The sequence below is a fragment of the Ostrea edulis genome, chromosome 3, assembly GCF_947568905.1.
Source record: "Ostrea edulis chromosome 3, xbOstEdul1.1, whole genome shotgun sequence".
Classification (NCBI taxonomy): Eukaryota; Metazoa; Mollusca; class Bivalvia; order Ostreida; family Ostreidae; genus Ostrea; species Ostrea edulis.
Window position 1 is genome coordinate 22,855,554 of NC_079166.1, and position 22,768 is coordinate 22,878,321.

At 35.1% G+C, this 22,768-nt stretch overlaps 3 protein-coding genes and 1 long non-coding RNA gene across 4 annotated transcripts in view; 3 read left to right on the top strand and 1 right to left on the bottom strand.

Annotated features, from left to right (window-relative positions):
* The window catches only part of LOC130052472 (ubiquinone biosynthesis protein COQ9, mitochondrial-like), a 38,656-nt gene extending 25,949 nt beyond the window's left edge, over positions 1-12,707 (top strand). The window contains exons 2-4 of the mRNA XM_056157566.1: positions 9,387-9,549; positions 10,992-11,143; positions 12,494-12,707. Coding sequence (XP_056013541.1) covers positions 9,387-9,549; positions 10,992-11,143; positions 12,494-12,645 — 467 coding nt within the window. The 3' untranslated portion in view covers positions 12,646-12,707. The remainder of the gene's footprint in view (positions 1-9,386; positions 9,550-10,991; positions 11,144-12,493) is intronic.
* LOC130052471 (glomulin-like) lies at positions 5,470-7,527 on the top strand. Its single transcript, XM_056157565.1, has one exon. It carries the CDS (start codon positions 5,515-5,517, stop codon positions 7,363-7,365), a length of 1,851 nt encoding a protein of 616 aa, XP_056013540.1. The 5' UTR covers positions 5,470-5,514; the 3' UTR covers positions 7,366-7,527.
* Positions 9,588-10,262, bottom strand: LOC130052474 (uncharacterized). The gene is made up of 2 exons (XR_008800828.1): positions 10,092-10,262; positions 9,588-9,714 (listed from the first exon to the last, which is right to left on the bottom strand). It is a non-coding gene; the product is annotated as an uncharacterized LOC130052474 (long non-coding RNA).
* A 696-nt stretch (positions 12,708-13,403) lies between the features above and the next one.
* On the top strand, positions 13,404-18,597 carry LOC130052475 (ubiquinone biosynthesis protein COQ9, mitochondrial-like). The gene is made up of 5 exons (XM_056157567.1): positions 13,404-13,482; positions 13,733-13,837; positions 14,959-15,114; positions 15,947-16,000; positions 18,400-18,597. Exons 1-5 carry the CDS (start codon positions 13,450-13,452, stop codon positions 18,430-18,432), a joined length of 381 nt encoding a protein of 126 aa, XP_056013542.1. The 5' UTR covers positions 13,404-13,449; the 3' UTR covers positions 18,433-18,597.
* Positions 18,598-22,768: the final 4,171 nt, after the last annotated feature.

Here is a 22,768-nt window from a genome sequence, read left to right on the forward strand (position 1 = left end):
GGGCATAATGACGACACATTTTCGGGATTCTCTATATCCTAGAAAATCTTTATATCAGTGCTAAAACATAGTAAACGACAAATATTGTCCTAGTCATGTGTCATCGCGTGAAGAGACTCGGAGACGGTAGACCCCTCTTTCGCTGCCCACTGAAGAAAACAAACGCGGCCCGGTTACTCGTACTCGTGGGGGAAATTGTAATATCCTAAAACCTAACAATATATACTTTGCGAGAAATGTGCCTTGAAATCATTTTTGAAACCAAAATAAGAAAAACTAGACACGATCTCGTTGCGTGCAACGAGTAGGTCTTCCGTCCGATTTGTTGATGCACTCGGAGTAAAAAAAAAAAAAAAAAAGACAAATGAGTCCCAATTTAGTTTCCGACTTTAAGACACTTTAGATATAATCAATTTTTCATATCATAAGCTTCTGAAGCTAAGTTGCGGTGAAATTCGTTTGAAATTCGACTCTCCCGGCGAGCCATATGGCCCGCGGGCCTATTTCTTGATGTCATTTGTTAGCCCTCTATAGACTCAACAACTTTAGTTCTATATGTTTTTACAAAATATTTACCTGTAAAAAGTTATTGAGATCGACCGATATCGACAAAAAATCGACTCTACAGGCGAGCCATTAGGACCATAGGCCTATTTCTTGATATCAATCGATAGATCTCGATAAACTGATCAACTTTTGTTCAATATGTCCTTACAAAATATTTACCAGTTACAAGTTTTTGAAATCGACTGATATCGACAAAAATCGACTCTACAGGCGAGCCATGAGGCCCACAGACCCATTTTTTGATATTGATCGATAGGTTATGACACATTGAACAACTTTTGTTCAATAATGCTTTTCAAAAAATATGTCGTTTTAAAGATATGAGGCGTCAAATAATTACGATTTTGGCCCTTAAAATCTCTAATTACGTAACATATGACCTACTTTTTGATTTGATAAGATCAAGCTCGTTGAGATGAACATTTCCGCTTCTACAACTTATTATAAAATATTAATAGTTTCTGAGATATTCTCAAAAACATTTGGCCCCTTCTGAACCCCTAATTTAAAGGGCCAGCCCGTTTTGCTTGATATCGTAAGAAAGGCCTTGTCATTTTAAACATTTTTTGCTCAACAAGTATTTAGAAATTCTTTACCGTTCTCGAGTTATCTCTACAAGAAATATTTAGGGGCCAAACTGTAGCTCCCTAACGGGGCCACATAGGGAAAAAACGAAATGTACATATTGTTTAGATTATCATTCTGAACAACTTTTGTTCAATAATGCTTTTCAAAATATTTGTCGTTTTAAAGATATGAGGCGTCAATTATTTATGATTTTGGCCCTTAAAATCCCTTATTACGTAACATATGACCTACTTTTTGATTTGATAAGAACAAGCTCGTTTAGATGAACATTTCCGCTTCAATGACTTATTACAAAATAGTAATAGTTTCTGAGATATTCTCATAAACCTTTGGACCCTTCTGGGCCCCTAATTTAAAGGGTCAGCCCCTTTTGCTTGATATCGTAAGAAAGGTCATGACATTTCAAACATTTTTTGTTCAACAAGTATTTAGAAATTCTTTACCGTTCTCGAGTTATTTCTAGAAGTAATTTTTAGGGGCCAAACTGTAGCTCCCTAACGGGGCCACATAGGGTGAAAACGAAATATGCATATTGTTCAGATCATCATTCTGAACAACTTTTGTTCTTTATTGCTTTTCAAAATATTTGTCGTTTTCGAGATACAAGGGGTAAAAAATTTATGGTTTTGGCCCTTAAAATCCCTTATTACGTAACATATGACCTAAATTTTTATATGAATAGATTTGGATTGTTGAGATGAACATTTTTTGTTCTTTGACTTATACCAAAATATTAACGATTTTTGAGATATTTGATCTAGACTTTGAGTCCTTCTAAATCCCTAATTTAAGGGGCTAGCCCCTAAATCTTGATATTTTCGAAAAGATCTCGTAAATGTGCACAACTTTTGTTCTACATGTCTTAACAAAATATTTGCAAGAAAAAAGATATTGGAGATCAAAGGTCAAAAATCGCCGACATCGGCGAAAAATTTTGGCATCCATTTTTTCAGGTCCAGGCGAGCGTTTAGGCAAATCGCCTCCGGTAAAATCGAATCCCCCACAAATGTTCTAAAATGTTTACTCTATCTTGTGTAGAAATTTCAAGACTCTAGCTTCAAAACTAACGGAGGAGATGTGTGGACAACAAGGCCCTTCAAAAAGTCACTAAAAGAGAGATAACTCCTGACCGGAAGTGACGTCAAGCACGAAATTTTGCAAGCAAAGTCTCGTCACCAAAAGACATCTTTCCTGAAAATTTCGTGAAAATCGATCGAGAAATGGCTGAGAAAAACGCGTGTACTACCAAGGAAAATAATAATAATAATAATAATAATGAAGAAGAACGCGAACAATAATAGTAAGGTCTTCCGCAGGAGACGGAAGACCTTAATTTACTTACACGTGACAACATCTTCGCAGACGTTGGATCCCTTCCGGATGTCTCCGAAGGTTCCCGAAGTTCATTTCCGTAACATGACAGCAAAACAGAACGCAACAAAAAAATCACGGTGTTGGAAAATTCAAAATTTTTAAATACCATCTTTAAAAATATTAATCTAAATAATCTGACACCTAGTGGTTCAGAATAAGGAAAAAATTCAAACGAAATTTAAATATATTTCCGCTTTCGTTTGTGATGCCCATTTGAAAAATGTCTACACAAGTCGTGAAACGTATATTGCCAAAATAATACACGCTAGTTTTTAACAACTCTAGAATTTACACTTTTATGAATAAAATGAAATCTTTTTGCCCGAAATGTAAAGTTTAGATTCTAAATTTAAGGAAAGAAAACACATTTTACTCAAAAGTTAAGTACATAATTTCATTTTACAAGTAGAAAATTGGGCAGACTTAAAAACGTCAGCCTAATTTTTACGTCTGCCTAACGCTGGTCTATAAATATTTTGCTATATATATATTGACGAAGCGAGTGTCACGTTCGTATTACGGGTAATCGCAATCATGGACATACCATAGGAGCTTGAAATTTTATCCATAAAGTTTATAAAATGTACTTGATTGACCATAGCTCAAGGCTTGGTCAATCAAGTACATTTTATTAACTTTATTGATAAAATTTCAAACTCCTATGGACATACAGTTAGGGGTGGACCAGTGATATAGGTTCAAAGGTACGCCAGTATCGCAACATTAACAATCGACCTTTGCTGTGGTTTATTATGACGTTATAGAAGGCGAGTCTAATGCTAACGAAATGCTGAATTTCTTTAATAATGTGTTACATGTACAGGAGAGGGGTGGTTTGGGGAATTTAGTTTTTGCTAGAATTCACAGAACTTGCCGTTGTTCATTCAATTCACAGTATCTAGCGATGGTTACTTCCGAATTTCTTACGAAAATGTGGGTATATATAACAGTAAAAGACATCAAAGCATGCCATGTGTTGAAAATAAATGTTTTCTCGAAGTAGAATATCTATTGATCTTATTACTTAATCTGACAAATCATTTTAGGGGTGAGATCAAATGTTCAATGCACAGGGACTAAGCCCGTTTTGGGCCCGAACTCTGTTATGGTATCACAGAGTTCGGGCCCAAAACGGGCTTAGCCCCTGTGGTTCAACGTTAGAGAAATCTGAGTTCGCATAGTTCTCACCAAGGCCCCCCCTCCCCCCCCCCCCCCCTACAAAACTAAATTTGAAGTATGTTGAAACTAATCGATTAACAAGTAAAACAAATGAAAGTGTACATTGAAACTATTAAACGTTTATTAAAATGTATTATTATGTGCTTTTAAAGTCAGTTGTCTTTTTCCCCCACTAACGTGTAATCGATGTCGGATGACAGAAACTTACGAGTTTTTACCTCCTCTTCCCCCTAACTATTTGAATTTAGAAATATTTCCGACATCGATCTTTTCCAATGCTTTGCAAGATTTCGAAAATATCCTCTGAGAGATTTATTTTAAAACAACGATATGGAAACTGCGAATGTGAAAGAAACAACAAAACAAAAGCATTGTTCTTAAACGGACAAAATCGCCCATAGAAACATGTACTGAAATTTCTGATCACTTAAAACTGACAAGTATCTACAGGAATTTAAGGGAGTAACCTTTCAATTTTTATTGGGATATAGAGGCAACTGCGGATCCTGCCTTTTCCCGCAGCATTTTCGATCCCGTCATTTTTTTTTTTTCAATATTCAGCAGTATTTGAATTCTGGGATATTGCTATCCTGCCTTTTCTTTACATATCGGAGCTTGCCTTTTTCACCCTGTATCCCCCCTCCCATATCTATTGATACTGCGAAGGATTATAAGTATAACACGGGTTATTCCTGTTTAAAAGATAAAATTTATAAGGTATCTGATTAAAGTTAAATATCTTCTAAAGTTTACGAGATATCTTGTATCTTTTATAAGACATCTTATATATTTTTCTTTATAAGATATCCCATCACGTTTATACCTGTAGATATCTTAGTATATATAAGATAAACTTTTTATTAACGTAATCTCAAATCTCCGTTGTCAAATCAAAACCGATAGTGAATCCCACGCTACGTACGGTGCAATTTACACGGAAATCAAATAGTGAAGCTTACACTTGTTAGGCACGAGATAATATAATGCCAAATACTTGGGACCGCCTACCTATAATTTAATCGACCTATCAAAAGCGCTCTTTAAAATCACTCGGGGACTTTCCAATGAACTATCTGGAGCACGTCATGTACTTGCCGATATGTCTCGTTCACACTTACTGTAAATCCACAGTAATTTTCCACTTTAAAGATGATCTCCCAAAAAAACTATTGAAAATGGAAGGGGAGACATCAGTTTTAGTGTGCTATAACAATTCTTCCTTGGTGACTAAGGTCTGTATTTGACTTCTTTGATGCTCGTCTATTTCATCTTTTCATTAATGTGATGCAGTTATGAACATCATGCATATGAATCTTGATAGATATACATGTAGTATGTGTATTTTAATGCAATGAATTAATTTTGCATATTATTTTTTTTTAGTTGAACTTAATTAATTTTCTTGCAAATATAATCATGTTTTTTATAAGGCTCAAATATCAACAAAATTAAAGACTTAGTAGTTACCATATGAAACCCAATTTATTTAAAGGTTGAGTTAAAATCAATATCAGTATTGTAAAAAAAAAATCTTTACGAGTTTCTGTGTTGTATGAATTAAGAGGAAATAGTTTGCTGGTACTCAACAAAATCAGTTATTATACATTGGATGTTTTCTTTGATTATCTATTATGAAGTTACATTTTAAATAGATACAGGCAGTATGATCCTATCGGTACTGTGCACTTGCACATGCATTCTTTATATATAGTCTAAAATAGCAATGAATTATCCAGCAAACTGTTTTCTCTTTTTCAGGTTGTCTCTGAGAAAGTAATTTGCTAACATCATAACATTACTCTCATCATGGATCATCTGATGGACGTGGAAATTATGGAGAAGGCTGCCGATGCAGAGTCGGCCCTGAAACAAATCAAAGAGTGCATCAAGTTCAAGGACAGCAAAGGGCTAAAAACTGTAATACTGGAACACAAACTTAGGGACCAGTCTGTGTTTTGGGAGATCGCATCAGAACTGACCGCAAGTCTGACCGAAGAGAACTTGGAGCAGTCCGAGTATTTCTTTGAGACTTGTCAGAGATGTATGAACTACATCATTGAAAATGGCAACCCGAAGGAGCTGTTGCTAGCCGTTTTAGAACAGGCAGATTCTTTCAAGGATGACCAAAAATTTAAGTGCATTTTAGAGAGTGTGCAAAAGATATTGTTGAAGTTGCCCAGTAAACGTCATCATTCATTGGATATCACCTTGGAAACTCTTTCAGCTCATATTGAGGCTATCCCAGAACCCAAGGATCACAACTTGGACAAAGAGGAGAGAAAATTGCTGGAAATGGATTCGTCCGTCCTGAGAGCAACTGATGTAGTTCTGTGTTACCTTGAGTTTTTAGGTCCATTTGTTGAAGAAGTTTCTATGAAAAATCCAGAAGTCACTTTCTCTAGAACTAATCCACAAGTGCAACTTCTGATCAAGTATTTGATGAAGCTTCTGGCACACCCACTGTATCATTTGGATATGACATTCAGACCGAAGGAACAAGAAGAAAAAGAAAAGTCCTACAGCAGAGTATGTGCAGAGAGACTGATTGATCACCTAGCTCAGCTTTGTCCAAACTTCTTTGCAATGATTGAAGAAGAAACTGCGAAAAGGAGCTTGAAAGTCGATGAGTTGTCGGATGATGGGAAAGACGATGAAGAAGAAATGGAAGAGGATGCTACTGATAAGGTGAAAAATTGGAAGGAGGATAATCTAATCCCTGAGAGAAGCCTAGCATGTTTGTCATATTTAGTCCGGGCTGAGGGTCTCGGTGCTGATAACATGCCTTGTGTATACAGCCACAAGTTCACGCTGAGGTTTCATCTGCCTGTCATCAAGGCATTCTTGGAAGATAAACATTCTGTTGTCAAACTGAAAGGAGTTCTTATAGAAAAACTGATGTTTGTCATTCCACCATTTTCCTTTAAACACCATGAACTGGACAATGACCACTACAAGGAGATACTGAATTTACTGATTTCAACCATGACATTTTGTGAAAGTAAGGAGATCCGCAAATCATGTGTTCCACTGTATTCTGCTTTTTTCGGTATGTTTACTCTACAAGGTAGACATCGTTTGTATGAGATTGTGTTCAACACTTGTAAGCATTCGGGAGTGGTGGGTCACACGTTGAGTCTGTACAAAGAACAAGTGGATGTGGTGCTGAAAAAACATGGGGATTATGAGAATCTTTTCCTAGGAAAAAACCTTATCAGAGTTTTCAAACTTGTGTCTACCATCCCTGATGGCGCCACAACCGCTCTGCTGCAAAATTCCGACAGAATTCTCTCAGTGTTGAATTTTATTCGCTATCTCATTCTAAGGGATAACCCTGCTTCAAATTTAACCGGTTTCTGGGATCTGTATCCTACGCTGGATAAAGAATTTTTCGATCCTCTCCGGCAAGCCATAGTGTTGTCAAAAAGCCAATACAATCTTGATTTAGGAGATGTTCGAAAAGGACTTCCTTTACCTACGGAGAATACCGAGTTCAATGTGAATGTTGGAGGAGAGACTTTAGGGGCCGTCTCAAGAGAGCAGCAGATTCAGGTTATCGAGTCTGCACTCAACACTTTTGATATGATGGACAGTATACTTAGTCGAATTATAGAACTAGCAGACGGTCAGAAAAGACTAGTGAAGGAAAATCAAGGCTGATGAGAATAGTGAAACCGTGAAGCATACATAACTATTTCTAAGATGATATGAGGACAAATTGTATGCCTATTGTATAACCTGATTATTTTGCAAAATTAATTCTGTATTTTGTGTCAAACAGTTCAATTTCTACACTAGCTGAATAAACCTTTGAAAGTGATACTTCAGTTATTGTGATGAATTTAGGGAAGTGTAGGTTCCATAACTGGTGTGAGTTAGTAAATCAGTTTTTCTCAAATTTGAGTTTGTATTCTTAAAAATAATAATTCAGACTTGTTGAGTGTTTGCAAAAACTGGTTACTTATGAGCACTTGTCATAGGACCTGTTCCTCACATTTTACACGTTATCTCTAATGAAATATACGTTTACGTGCAATATATGTATATAGTGCTCTCGATAATCTGTCAAAATAAAATGTATGAGAAAAAAGTTCAAAGATTGAAAAATTAAAAACAACCAATCAGAATTGTTCCAGGTGTTTCATAAGATGTTTAACCAAAAAAGAACAACTGTTCTGGAGTGACAAAACAAATTGATAATGGAAAAAATTAGAATAAGATGACATTCAGTATAAATCAATACAGATCAAGTTACAATGCGTCAAGAGCAATCTCATTATTGGGTGTTCGAAGTAGTCGGACTATGACATGATGACATAGTATACATGTATGATGAGAGTGTAACAGGAAGGGAAAAAATACCTGACCGGGATTCGAACCTTGGCCTGCTGAATCTCTAGTTAGGTGCTCTACCAACTGAGTTATCTGGTCACCAGTGATCGAATCCGGCTGACTGCAACATTCCTTCCTCCTAAATATCTTCACACATTGAAGACATCAATCCAGGATATTTATCCCCTGGCAGGAATTTTAACCTCCCAGTTCCAGGAGCAGGTCTTTGGCTTTCATTTTGCTTATATATGGTTACGACTTCATCATTCTTGTAGGTTAATGTATTTTTTGAAATTATATTTTTGATATTTTATGATTTCCGAAATTTATTTTTTGATATATAGTTTTGGTTACATATGTCTACGATGTACTTCTCTATCAATTTTAGGAAGTTAAATTTTTTTTCTGAAAGTGTACTTCCGTCAATCATTTCTTGGAAGTAATGCACCACCAATATGGTAAACCAATCCTTACAATCATACCAACTCCATTGACCAATCAAATTGCTTTATCTTCCCATTTATCCTAGTTTTCCTGGGTAGACGGACAGAAAGTCACAAAGTCACTAGAAATCACAAATCAAATTAAAACAAGATGTGTTTGTGAAACACAAATGCTCCCGATAATGGTCATTTCTGAAGACGGCCAAGGTCACAAGGACAAATATCTTGGTACCAGTAGAAAGATCTTATCACAAGAAATGCTCTTGTGCAATATGAAAGCTCTAATATTTAACATTTCGAAGTTATGACCAATGCCAATTTTTTTAAAAATAGGTCAAATGTCAAGGTCAAAAGGTTTAGTACCAACAGAAAGGTCTTGCCTTAAGGAATACTCATGTGAAATTTCAAAGCTCTAGCACTTGCTGTTCAAAAGTTATTAGCAAGGTTAAAGTTTCAGACAGAATTACAGAATGACAGACAGGACAAAAACAATATGCCACCCCCCCCCCCTTCGTCGATCACGGGGGCATAAAATCCCACTTGGGTACTGGCCAAGAAGTAGATCAAGAATATCAAGTTAGGAGTTGCACTTAGAAACTGAGATATCGACACATAACTCGCATGACAATTCAAGATCTAAATCGTATTGCCCTCTAGCTCTCACTCTCAGAAATGAGTGTAAATGCACCCTCTTCCTCCTGAATAAAGGAAGTGCGGTTGAATCATCTGGCATATTTCAATGTTTATGGTTATCCTAAACTGAAACTCAGAAATATTTTTGCATTGTGATTTTGTGCATAATTTGAGATTGCAGAACCTGGCTTAAGCACATTATCAGAATAAAGATGATATTTATAGATTTTACAAATTATATAAAATATTTACATCATACCCATATTTTTACAGCTCTGAGCAGATATAGCAGACAAGCTTTAAGGCAGATGTGCACAGGGGACAAAGATCAAACAGGAAGTACGTTTGTAGATTCAGAATCTTCTGGGAACAGCAGTGGGAGGAACCAGTTTAATACCCACGGCAGCAATCAGCAGGAAGGATTCTCAAATGAAGAGTAAGTGTATATTCTGCCTCAATAAGGACTCTCAGATCAGCGTTTGAAAGTTTATTTTAACAGACAGTTAACCATCAATGTGACATGTGCACACAATTACACGTGGTGCTCGTTCACCGTTGTGTGGAGTCATACACAGTTTGTCAGCGTAAATGTGGTAAAAAGCTACAATGAATAAAAAAAAAACACCAAATTAAGTTTTTGACAAATACTGCTTTCCATACAAAAATTTCTCAAACCTGAATCCGTGTACTACAATACTTGACATACAACAAATCCCATTTCCACATCACTAATCAAATGGCTCATGAACATTAATTACCAATTCAATTCACTAAATTCATATATCAAGACAATTACAGTTAATAATCATCGGCTACAGAAGATGACATGAACAGCGCACCATACTTTAAGCACATGGCAAAAATATAAACTCAGATTATGCACAATTGCATTCATGAGCATAGCCGACAGTATAGATACAGGTAATTGACAATGTAATTAACAGAATAATCAAGTGTAAAATGATCATAACTACTTACACCGTGGATTACAAACGTTCAGACCGGTTTAGTTTCCGAGAACTTTTGCCTGACAGTATGGCGGCACAAACATACCAAGATAAGTCGTACGTATAAACATTCATATTCAATTCAAGTCTAATTGACGTAAATGTAAAACAATAATATTCTTGACATGGAAATTAGCAAACAACAGACAGAATAAGTGTATGAACTTTCTTACTATATGTATTTATATGATATGATGAAATATTGAACGTGATATGACGATTAAATCTTTTTTAAAACACGGAGAATTCATCTTAATGGACACACAAAGAAAGGTAAGCATCTCACTTCCTTATGGAGTTGAAAATAAACAGATGATGTTGAAAATCATAAAATAGCTTAAAGTAAGAACTGATCAAGATGATATAGTTCTGATATATATACGATTCTCATGGTAACCAAGTACCCAGTGACTTAATTTCTGTCCCTAGTTATTTTATTTATATGGGGATACCTTTATAGAATACTGATTAACCAGTGACTTAATTTCTGTCCTTAGTTATTTTATTTATATGGGGAGCCTTTATAGAATACTGATTAACCAGTGACTTAATTTCTGTCCCTAGTTATTTTATTTATATGGGGAACCTTTATAGAATACTGATTAACCAGTGACTTAATTTCTATCCCTAGTTATTTTATTTATATAGGGATGCCTTTATAGAATACATTTGTATGAACAAGTGTACTATGCAAAAAGAAGCTCAGGTGTGCTACAGCAAAAGGCACAGGTGTACAGTTGTCTCCATCACAAGGGCAATATTTGTGTCATAGTCCTATTATCACCGCAGAAAACCAAGACGATACAGCACAATACAACCTGAGGTAATATAGCATGGTTTAGATTGTCAATCTATAGGGTTAATTTTTCAGATCTCAGACTACTGAGGAATACTCCAGTCAGATAGAGGAGGAGGAGGTACCGGAGGAGACTGAGGAAGAGTTCCAAACCAAGCAGGCCATTCTGAAGGCTTCGCTTCCATTTGTACATCAGTATGGATGGACCAAGAAAGCCATTGTTGCAGGTTTGTGAACATATTGTATCTCTGGTCCAGGTTTGAGGGTCAAGATAGTATGGGTAAAGGATTTAGGGGCCTCTTTCTCACCCCCAGTCAGTGGGTATAAGAAACAGAGAACAATCCCATGGAGACTCAATACTTTTAAGTGCTATTTAGCTTATCCAATGTTTTCTCATGGATGCCTGTCTATGCACAGTCAGATTTTCAACTTTTCCCCCATAGAAACCAATTTCATCCAAACTTGCCATAAAGGACCATTAGGTAAAAGTGTTCAAGTTATTTCAAATGCAGGGATGGACAAGAAAAGGTGCAAATAAGTTGAGTTGCTTAGACAAATCTTCATTTCAAGAACCGTTGAACTAGAATTGTCAAGACTTGTATCAAAGTTTCTTTATTTAAGGAAAAATCAAGTTTTTTCATATGATGAGTTGAAGGCCAGGTTAGTGCAGCAAGCTGGGTTCATATTTATGCATAAGAGCAATTAGAAGTTTTCAATTATCTTCTCTACAGCCAATATACTCTGCGAATACAATATGTAAATTTTTTATGTGAGCTTTTCTATGTAATGTAGATTTTAATTTATTTTCACGTTAAGATGGCCGAGTGTAGCAAGGACAACAAAAGGCATTCCAAGTTTCATATAGGACTATATATAGAAAACAATTCTTAAAATATTTTGTTTTTAAGAAGCATCATGGTGCAATGTATGTGATAGTTGATATAAAAACATTCCCATTTGGTATAAATTTGATAAGTTTGTATATGTGATGCCCCCCCCCCCCCCCCCCAAACGGGTAAGGGTATGGTCACTAAAAGAGATTAGAGTATTACATATCTGCTTTTTGGAATCAAAGAAAACCTTCTTTAGAATCACAATTTAAGCATCCTCATGTTGTGTACATGTAGGTGTAGGTATTAGTTTTTTCCCGCTATTGCGGGTGTTTTTCAAACATTTGAATCATATGTCTGTATGAAATGGGTGGCTCTGGTGAACATTATGGCCAGCTCTTGTTTTAAGTTTGGTAAAGAGCAGCAAATGGAAATTAAACGTATATAATTACAATGTTATTTATTACAATTGTTTTGATTGGACAAAATAAATCTAAACGAGAATTTACACATCAATAAATCCAAAAACGCTATGTATACATACGCGCCGGAAAACAAATAACATAGTGCGGGAAAACTATTCAGATAATTGAAATTGAAAATACAGGGAACGAATTGGAATTATAAGAATCAAACATTCTTTTTGAAGAATTTATCTATGTGTAAACCCTGGACATTTTACTCAAAAACTTAACATAAAAGTGCTTCACACTTTTATTCAGTTACAGTGTTTGTTTGACATTTAAGGTGCTGAAACCATTGGATATCCCTCAGTGGTTCATGGAATGTTCCCTCGCGGTGGTGCTGAATTAGTGTTCTATTTTTATGAAGAGTGTAATGCAGAGCTAACATCTAAAATGGAACAGAAATTAGAAGAGCTGAAAGTAAAGGAAGAGTAAGAAATTTCTATTTTTAGCGTTTCATATGATCAAGCTTTTTACAGCATCTGATTTTCTTTCTGGTGTAAGCATTTTACATTTTCATCTTCTCTTGGCAAGTACCATGAAATATGAAGGTAACAAACAGTGATCATTCTCATAACTCCTATAAGAAATGCAAAATAGATAGTTGGGCAAACACCGACCCCTTGATATACCAGAGGTGGTATCATGTGCCTAGGAGAAGTAAGCATGTAGTAATCTACATGTGAATTTGACAAGGGACTGCCTGAAATTAATATTTAATATAGTACAGTAATAAAATACTGTACAACAGGTATTTTTTGTGGGTCAAAAATTTGGTGATTTGCTGGCTTAAAGGTATGCTAATGATTTTAGCGGAATCAATTTTGGCGGACAGGAAAGAGAATACTAAGTTGCAATTTGGTGATTTGAATTTTGGCAGAAAGCTATCCAAATGCTAAAATAAGCCAAATTTATCACTCACGGAAAAAACCCGCTATACGGTAGTATGTACACACGGTGCTTATCATTTAACTTCCAGTAGCTGTAATTTGTGACAAAGCATCATTAAGTAAAATAATTCAAATTTATTCAAATGTCATGCCCACTGTGCACTGGCAGATTAATTTAAAAAATATTTGATATCAAGAGGGGCTGCATCCTAGTAATTCCGCTGTTTATGATGTGCTTTTATTTTACTTGTTGATTATATGTGTGAAGAGTTTTGGAATTGAATTTTTACATTTTAGGAAACTAAAGACCGGGACAATTATCCATGATGCCATAGAATCCCGAGTAAGAATGATTATACCATACATTGATAAATGGCCACAGGTAAGCGACAATAAGTTGGTAATCTCGTTACCAGAGTCTTCTCAGTCCCTGGGTCATCTCAGTCCCTGGGTCATCTCGTTCTTTGGGTCAGTATAGGCTGGATGATATCATACTGAAAATACATGGAATTTATCGGACAACACAATCTGTAGCTTATACATGAAGTATGACTTATTTTGTTTGGTATTTTGTAAGTAATTAGGACATACTAAGAGTTTAATGTGTATGTCTATAATGTTATGTGTTACAGGCTATGTCCATACAGACACTGCCACAGAATGCTGTACAGTCGTGGACAAACTTAAGTCGGGTGGTGGACGATATATGGTACTACGCCGGTGATAAATCTAATGATGTAGGTATCTTTAACGGAACAACAAAAACTGCTGTATATCATTTCAAATTGGGCAGTAATCTTACATGGTTATATTACTGTGTAAGCAGGTAAATGTTATTGATGTCGTGATTTTTCAGTTCATTGACAAATAAGTCTTTAAATGACGTGTAACGATAAGTCTTGACGCAGTGGGAAAACAGGTTTAAAAAATTTGGCTACTAAATTTTTGAGGTGCCAATTTAAAAAGTACAAGACGTGAAATGTGCACAGAAAAAGTTGTGCTATAGATGAACGGTTCTTATGAGGGATGGATCTGAAGTCTTCTGGTCTATCTAGTTCTTCCAAGTGAGCTGTAGTTTTTCAATTTTCTTGGTTAATGTCTCTGTCACAGAAGCGTTTCTTTCTCCCTCTTTTTTGTGATTTTCAACTTGATGTGTAGGTTTGATTTACTTGTAAGCAATAGCGATTGTTATCCGAAGGATCACTAAAACTTTTGGGAATATTTGATATGTTTGTGCTACAATTTTCGATATGAGTAAACAGATGTTTTCGCTTTTTAATCAAGATTGCAATGTACTTCATTTGGTTATTACATGTACATGTATTTCTGAATGCAGACGACAAATGTACTTGTATATATCACCAAAAATACTATGGGTACATAAAAACTAAGATAGCATACAAAAATCTCATTTCCATTTAATGTAGAATCATTTTAATTCGTGGGGGCCAATGTTCATTGGTAAGCAAAATTCTGCTGGTTCGTGGGGACGTAATTTCGTGGGTAAGCGATATTATGTCACTAGAAGAGATAACGTTACTTGATTTAAATAATGTTCGAGGACACGTAAATTTATGGGTAAGCGTGGCCCATGAAATCCACGAACATCAATCCCCCATGAACAATGATGATTCCGCAGTACTGCACATAACATAATTAGTAAACTGTTTCGCATTGTGTGACAGCTCTGCACGAGGTAACAAATGATAATGCATGTTGAATGTACATGCTGTAGATTGTATACTGAGTAAATTTTGTACTTTTAAATTACAATAAAATTGAATTTGAAAAAATTGAAGCATCTATACATACAAATGTATAATACATACAAATTTGAATATATGTAATTTGTTGACAGTTTAATAGGTACAGTAAGAGACTCTCGTTAGCTGCTGTTTACAAGAGCACTGAAATCTACATGATTCAGGACCAGTCCGAGGATTACGCGGACACATGGCTATTCCTGGAAAACAGACTGGAGGATGTGGTCAAAGCTGGACATCTGGCCAGAAATGTAAGCATCAGTAGTCTGTGTTAGTGTGGATTGCTTCTTTGATATATAAAAATTCAAAGTGGTTTTGTACAAAATTATGCTTTCATTTTTTACAAGAATTAAATTTGTGCATTAATGAAATACATATGAAGTTTTATTTGTTCATAACAATATGTATCATACCCTCCAGATTTAGTGAAATATCATGTATACTGAGTTGAAAATAACTGTCCCTATAAGTGAGATGTATTTGTGGAGACAAATTTCATTGAATGCCAACTGTAGATAAACAGTTAAATCTCCGGTTCATTTAGCCAACTATAGATAAATAGTTAAATCGCCAGTTCGTTTAGCCAACTATAGATAGACAATTAAATCACTGGTTCATTAGTCAACTATAGATGGACAATTAAATCACTGGTTCATTTAGTCAACCATAGATAGACAATTAAATCACTGGTTCTCTGGGATTTAAATGTGGGCTGTTCAGCATTTGTTTTAAATTAAAGAAACTATTCTTTTACAAATCTAGGTATGTATAATCTATGTAATATAACTGACTAGAATTTGATGGCTTGGTACTGTAGATGTGAGGGTGAGGGTAGTAAGCATGTCTACAGGGAGTGTATAAGATAATTATGCAAAACATGTACCACAGGCACTTGTTTCTGTAAATAACTTATGACCTCTGTATACTAATAATTGTTAGTATACAGAGGTCATAAGTTATTTACAGAAACAAGTGCCTGTGGTATGTATGGATAAAATGACAGTACAAATAAATTCATTCTGTACAGTGTTTCATTGAGAATTTCACGATGATCAGTGATACAGTCTATACCTTACGTTTCAGATTCAGGAGACCGGCTCTGTGATATCGGAGGGTGCTTTAGGGATGTGTCTACTGGTGGGTAATATTTATTTCATCAATATGTTACTTTAATCATTTGTAGTGTCCTGCATTGAAGTTATAGTTCTATGGTAGCCCTATATTATTCAATATTTACATTTACAATGTTCTTGCCTTTGATATTGTAATGATCATATTTCCTCTCATGAACGCACTGCAGTTTTAACAATGAATGTATGAATATGAATGAATATAGTATGTCTATTTTAACAGCTTGGAATTCTGACAGAAATCAAAGGAGAATGTAAAAATAACAAATAAATCTATGTTTTGAAAATACATTGGGGTGTGCAATGCTTCATGCCACCATGTGTGCCAGCGTATGACATCACAGTTTGTACATGTACCCTTATTTATTTTCAAATCTGAAATTTATTTCTTCATTATCTGTCCTTCTAAGAGTCTGTCTGCCTGTCCATCTATCAGTCCATCCATGGAGTGTCAGTTCTGCTCTGATGTGCATGCGATTTTTTTCTAAGAAGCACATGTTCAATGGGAATTGCTTATTATTTTGAACGATTTTTTTATTTGTAGTTCTCCCATGGGAAACCGGGTTAGAATAGGTCCTCAGTACCCCTTGCTTGTTGTAGGAGGCGACTAAATGGGGCGGTCCTTTGGATGAGACCTCAAGAACTGAGGCTCCTTATTACAGCAGGTGTAGCACGATAAAGAACCCTCCCTGCTCAAAGGCCGTAATCACAGAGCATTGGCCTAATACCACCTTCACACTTATGGATTTTTCTTACGAGTCCTTACGGATCTCCGACTCGTAGTCAATCACAAGCATTCGTAATTCACTCGTCAGTATCCGTTAATAACTCGTCACAACTCGCACACACTAGTAAGGATTTGTGAAAGTAGGGGCAAATTTTTTGACATGTCAAAAAAAAATTCACGATTGTCCACGGATTTCATTTTCCGTAAATAACCCGTAAATACCTTGTAACAATCTGTAAGTATCGTAAACTGGTCGCAAGAACACGTAAACTGCTCGTAAGAATCCGTAAAACACTCGTAAAAAGCTTTTTTACGAATCTTTTCGGTTAGTTTATGATATGTTACGGATAGTTTACGAGTTGTTTACGGATTATTACAAATGCCTAAGTGATATTTACGATTTCATTCACGTCGGGTTACAATCGCTTTACGTATAGACACGATTACTTTACGAGTATTACTTAAACTTTACGATTAAGGAAAGGTATAAAAGACGCAAAATCTGACAGTTTCTTTCAGTTGTTATCAAGACATCAAAGAAGTTACGCATCTTGCATACAATATACATACATGCTGTAACAAGTAATGTCAGTTGTCGAATGATGATACAAAGCCAATTGCGAACACTTTTGAGTCAAAAACGTAAACAATCGTAACTAACTCCTAACTATTCATAACAACACGTTATTAACACGTTAAGAGGTTGTGATTTACACGTAAAAGCTAAGCTAAATCGTAAATTTCCATTATATACTCATAACAATCCCTAAAAAGCTCGTAAAATGTCATAAATTGCTCGTATTTATCCGTGTTCACTCGGAACAAATCGTAAATGTGTGCCTAAATGCTTCACAAGAACTTGTAATAAACCGTAAATGGCCCGTAAATACTCTTAAAACTTTCTTAAATAGCTCTTTAAAGTGATTAAATCGTAACAATCCGAGTACTTTTACGGATTTGTGGAATACATAAGGATTCGTAAGAAAAATCCGTGAGTGTGAAGGTACCATAAATTTTGGAGCTCTTCACCGGCAATGGTGATGTCTCCATATGAGGGAAATATTCTTAAGCGGGATGTTAAACAATATAGAATCAATCAATATTTGTAGTCCACGAGTTATGGCACTTTAATTATCAAATTCACTGTGAATTTTTATATATTTTGTAATTAATGAAGATGTTTATGAAATCGTGTAGAATTTTCAAGCAATGTGACAATTTTAACACCTCCCCGTTTTGCACTTGACATAATATCGGGGTATGTGGTACGTGCTTAACATACTGTGAACTTGGTGAAAATTGAATACTGTTGTCCGATAGAGCTCTTACCTTGGGTTTTCAAATTCTTCTTTTATTGGACTTCAATGAAATTTGATAAACTTGCTTACAGTCACGTATTCTTCATTTTATTTTCAGTCATAAAGTGAACAGTGCTTCAATCAAGCAATCATTCACGGAATGTACTAATGTTAGTTAGATCTAGTGTGTGATGTGATTTATTTTAGGGGTCATATTAAACACTGTGGTTACTATATCACCATAAGGTCATTTGAACTGCATCAATGGTAAGACATGGAATCAGAAATTACTAGAATGACCACCCTGTAATGGTCAGTTTCTTTCTGACCAGGCTGTAGTCAATTTAACTGATCGTGAAGACCCCCTTTTTTCTTTTGTAGACAAGAAATATTCTTGGAATGAACAACAGATGACAGCGTTTAAAGAGATGCTAGAATACATGCAGATTGTTTTTCTTTTGACACTGTGTGAAAACTTAATGCTTTTCTTCACCATATGATGTACTATGTATTAAGATATATTTGATCTGTTTATTGATTTGTTTTGATATATGTACAAATAAATTGTGTACCTGAAAATTTAATCTTGAATTCAGTAAATCAGAAAAGATAGAAATACTTGAATTAAAAAAGTTAATCAGATGGGGGGTAATGTTAGAGATATGGGTAATTATGTTGTTATTAGAGAAGTAATGTTATGAGATATGGGTAATTATGTTGTTATTAGAGAGGTAATGTTATGAGATATGGGTAATTATGTTGTTATTAGAGAGGTAATGTTATGAGGTATGGGTAAGTATGTTGTTATTAGAGAGGTAATGTTATGAGATATGGGTAATTATGTTGTTATTAGAGAGGTAATGTTATGAGGTATGGGTAATTATGTTGTTATTAGAGAGGTAATGTAATGAGGTATGGGTAATTATGTTGTTTTTAGAGAGGTAATGTTATGAGATATTGGTAATTATGTTGTTATTAGAGAGGTAATGTTATGAGGTATGGGTAATTATGTTGTTATTAGAGAGGTAATGTTATGAGGTATTGGTAATTATGTTATTATTAGAGAGGTAATGTTATGAGATATTGGTAATTATGTTGTTAGTAGAGAGGTAATGTTATGAGGTATGGGTGATTATGTTGTTATTAGAGAGGTAATGTTATGAGATATGTGTAATTATGTTGTTAGAGTGGTAATGCTATGATATATGGGTAAGTATGTTATTAGAGAGGTAAGTATGTTGTTATTAGAGAGGTAATGTTATGAGGTATGAGTAATTGTTGTTATTAGAGAGGTAATGTTATGAGGTATGGGTAAGTGTGTTATTAGAGAGGTAATGTTTTGAGGTATGGGCAATTATGTTGTTATTAGAGAGGTAATGTTATGAGGTATGGGTAATTATGTTGTTATTAGAGAGGTAATGTTATGAGGTATGGGTAATTATGTTGTTATTAGAGAGGTAATGTTATGAGGTATGGGTAATTATGTTGTTATTAGAGTGGTAATGTTTAGAGATATGGGTAATTATGTTGTTATTAGAGTGGTAATGTTATGAGATATGGGTAAGGATTTTGTTAGAGTGGTAATGTTATGAGGTATGAGTAATTATGGTAATAGAGAGGTAATGTTTAGAGATATGGGTAAGTGTGTTGTTATAAGAGAGATAATGTTATGAGGTATGGGTAATGATGTTGTTGACCATGTTGATGTAATGATGTGCATATTTGGATGGTGTTATGCCCCTTTCACTTGCACCCTTTGTCTCTAAGTTTTTCAGGGTACCATGCTGGTTATCAATGTTGATGTGCAGGTTGTACACAAGTAACTCTGTGTGATGTATTGTATATCTTGCAGTATTACAATGGCCAATGAAACTTTAGGATGGGCATATAGAAATGGACTGGTAACCATAAACAAAGATGTTTTGTTATGCCTAAGTTACACGTAGTACATACGGTTTCAGACAAATTATTCTACATTATTTCATATGATTATGATTTGTTGCAATATATTTAGGTTCAGCAATACTCTATTAACACGGTTAACTATTTTAAATTTATCTCTAATGCTAAGAGATCCGAAATCTAGTGAGCTCCCATCATTCAATCAGCAACATAATTTTATATCTATTATGCCAGAGAATGGACTACACATTAAAAGGAAGAACTTCACACCTTGTCAGAATGGATAAAAATATATGAGAGGAATATAGGAATATCTTGTTAGACACATTACAAAATCAGAAATGATGAGAGAATTAGATTGGTTACATGGGGAATATGTATCAGTTTTTGCTGACAAAGCTTGTAACAACATTGTTTTATAAGACTCATTATTACAACTGTATTTTAAATGAACTTGGCTTTAATTCATCATTTGACAATCCAACTTGCGCCTTTCATTTAAACATCGAGCATGGTGGACACTCCATGTTGCCTCTCGATATATGTTCTTTTAAAACATGAATATACATGTACATAATAACGAGACAATACTGACTGAATTTCGCCTAGTATAAAAAGATGTCACTGTGGAGTCTACCAAATACACAAACTGTTAGTGTCCCTAGGTTCATTGTTCGAGTTATCAAATATTTGTCATATGTGCAGTAGTCAAATAACCAGGTTTGGTACAGAAATGGAAAGACATATACCCAAATTGGAGAATGGAATGTTTCATTAAGGACATTTTTTAGATTATTCGTATTTGGGCATCATGTGCTCCATCTTCAACTGTTCCGTCAAAAGTTGCAAAACATTTGGTATGAAAATGTGAAGATTCCAATAAAGATTACAAAATTAAGAGCAGTGCAAATACGGACCTCTGGACACACCAGGGGTGGGATCAGGTACCTAGGAGGATTTAGCAACGATCATATCTGCCGCAAGCTCTCTATCTAGATCAGGTAGACGGAGTAATCTGTAATTACGGTCCAACAATGGGTATGGAATACGTTAATCAGCATTTAACCCATTTACTGGTTTTATTATTTCTTTTATAAATTAGATCGTTTTAACGACTGCGACATTTTGACTTTGAATGACAATATTGATATCCCTGTCCCATCAACTTTTTTTCAGTAGCCTTCCTTGGTTTCAAAATTGATAATACGTAGAACAAGCTCTTGTGTATCGAATCAATTGAGAGACATTAACACCATATACAGGTGATAATGAAGTATCGCTAAATAGATATGAGAAGTTGACGATAGAGGAACTGACCTCATCCTGTTTGTGATAAAGTTGACTTGTCAGTTTCCTGTCGATAATTCTTCACTCAAAGTAAGCAGAAACTTTTGAATAAATTCCGTTTCATAAGAATATGAAAAACAGGTCAGCTAATAAAGGAACACAATTAGTGCAGATGGGAATTCCAACACTGTTGGAAGACATGATCACCAAAGACTACAAAGACGAACTCCAGAACCTTTTTGGTATCAATTTGAGAGTACTTTATGCATTGAATCAGAGTGGTGTTTAACATAATGTATTAATCAATAGGATTTCATTGACGACTGGTTTTACTGGACGTAGTTTTTGTACCAAAACTTTGAAGACTTAAGTACTTCTTCTATCTGCAAAACTGAGTGCAACCATTATGTCGGGGGAACTAAATAAAAGGGACACAAGGCTAGTATCGATATTTGTACCGTTCACCTTCTCTATAAACGTTTCAATTTATCATCCATTCTATCTTCTTCATTGGGGTCAACTTCTAAACATCAACATCATAACAACTGTCCAACTGTTGACAACGAGATCACTTCCATTTGAGTAAACCGACAAGGTATATAATGCAGGAAATCCGATTAGTGAACTAGGGAGAGGGCTAAATTAGGCGGTGTCTGCTGCCCAATCCCACTTACATTGTGAATAAAACATTGTTTAAATCAAATTAGTGCGGTAAAAAAATGAAAAGTAAAGATATTGATCAGTGATTAAAGAAAAGGTGAATATGCAAGGTGAAGATAACGAACAGTGATCAATCTCATAACTCCTACAAGCAATACAAAATAGATAGTTGGGCAAACACGGAACCCTGGACACACCAGAGGTGGGATCAGGTGCCTAGGAGGAGTAATATATCAAACAATCTCATCAATCCCATACGGAATACCAAATGAAGAGAAGGACAAACAAGCACGCATCAGAGGTCTAATTTACAAATATAAACTGTCATTATAGCATATGTTTTCTAAAGTGTTTCAAACCAAATGTGTGGCCATTCTGTTCATATTAATTTTGAGAACAAATTACTCCGTTTACCTGATTATGATGTAGGGCTCACGACGGGTTTAACCAAAAGACCGGGGATGCAAACTAATCCCAGGCACCTAATCCTACTTCTGTTGTGTCTAATCGTCCGATCTTGCACCACATTTGAGTTTAATTTCTTTAAGGGACTTGTGATATTTATCACTGTTCGCCATCTTTACCGTTTTTCATTTGGTAGGATACAAACATTTCACTGAAGAAGAGAGTATTGAAAATGTAACCATTTACAATAAAAATAAACCGAACACATGTTTTGCTATATATTGTATCAAATATAGGCTATACATATATAATTTATGCATTATGTAGATAATATACATTGCTTCCTAGATAATATACATTGCTCCCTAGATAACAACTTCTGTTCAAGACCAATTAGGGCAATAAAGCGGAGATGGCAATATAAAGAATTCAGCATTACTGACAATTCACTGAGTAGTCAAAAGAAATTCAATTCCGTAAATTTATTTGAACTCCT

Excerpts from the sequence above, each read along its gene's own strand:
- LOC130052471 (XM_056157565.1), top strand. The coding sequence starts at position 5,515 with ATGGATCATCTGATGGACGTGGAAATTATGGAGAAGGCTGCCGATGCA.
- LOC130052475 (XM_056157567.1), top strand. The coding sequence starts at position 13,450 with ATGATTATACCATACATTGATAAATGGCCACAG. Across the intron at positions 15,115-15,946 it reads CTGGACATCTGGCCAGAAAT|ATTCAGGAGACCGGCTCTGT; the intron begins GTAAGCATCAGT and ends CTTACGTTTCAG. Across the intron at positions 16,001-18,399 it reads CTTTAGGGATGTGTCTACTG|ACAAGAAATATTCTTGGAAT; the intron begins GTGGGTAATATT and ends TTTCTTTTGTAG.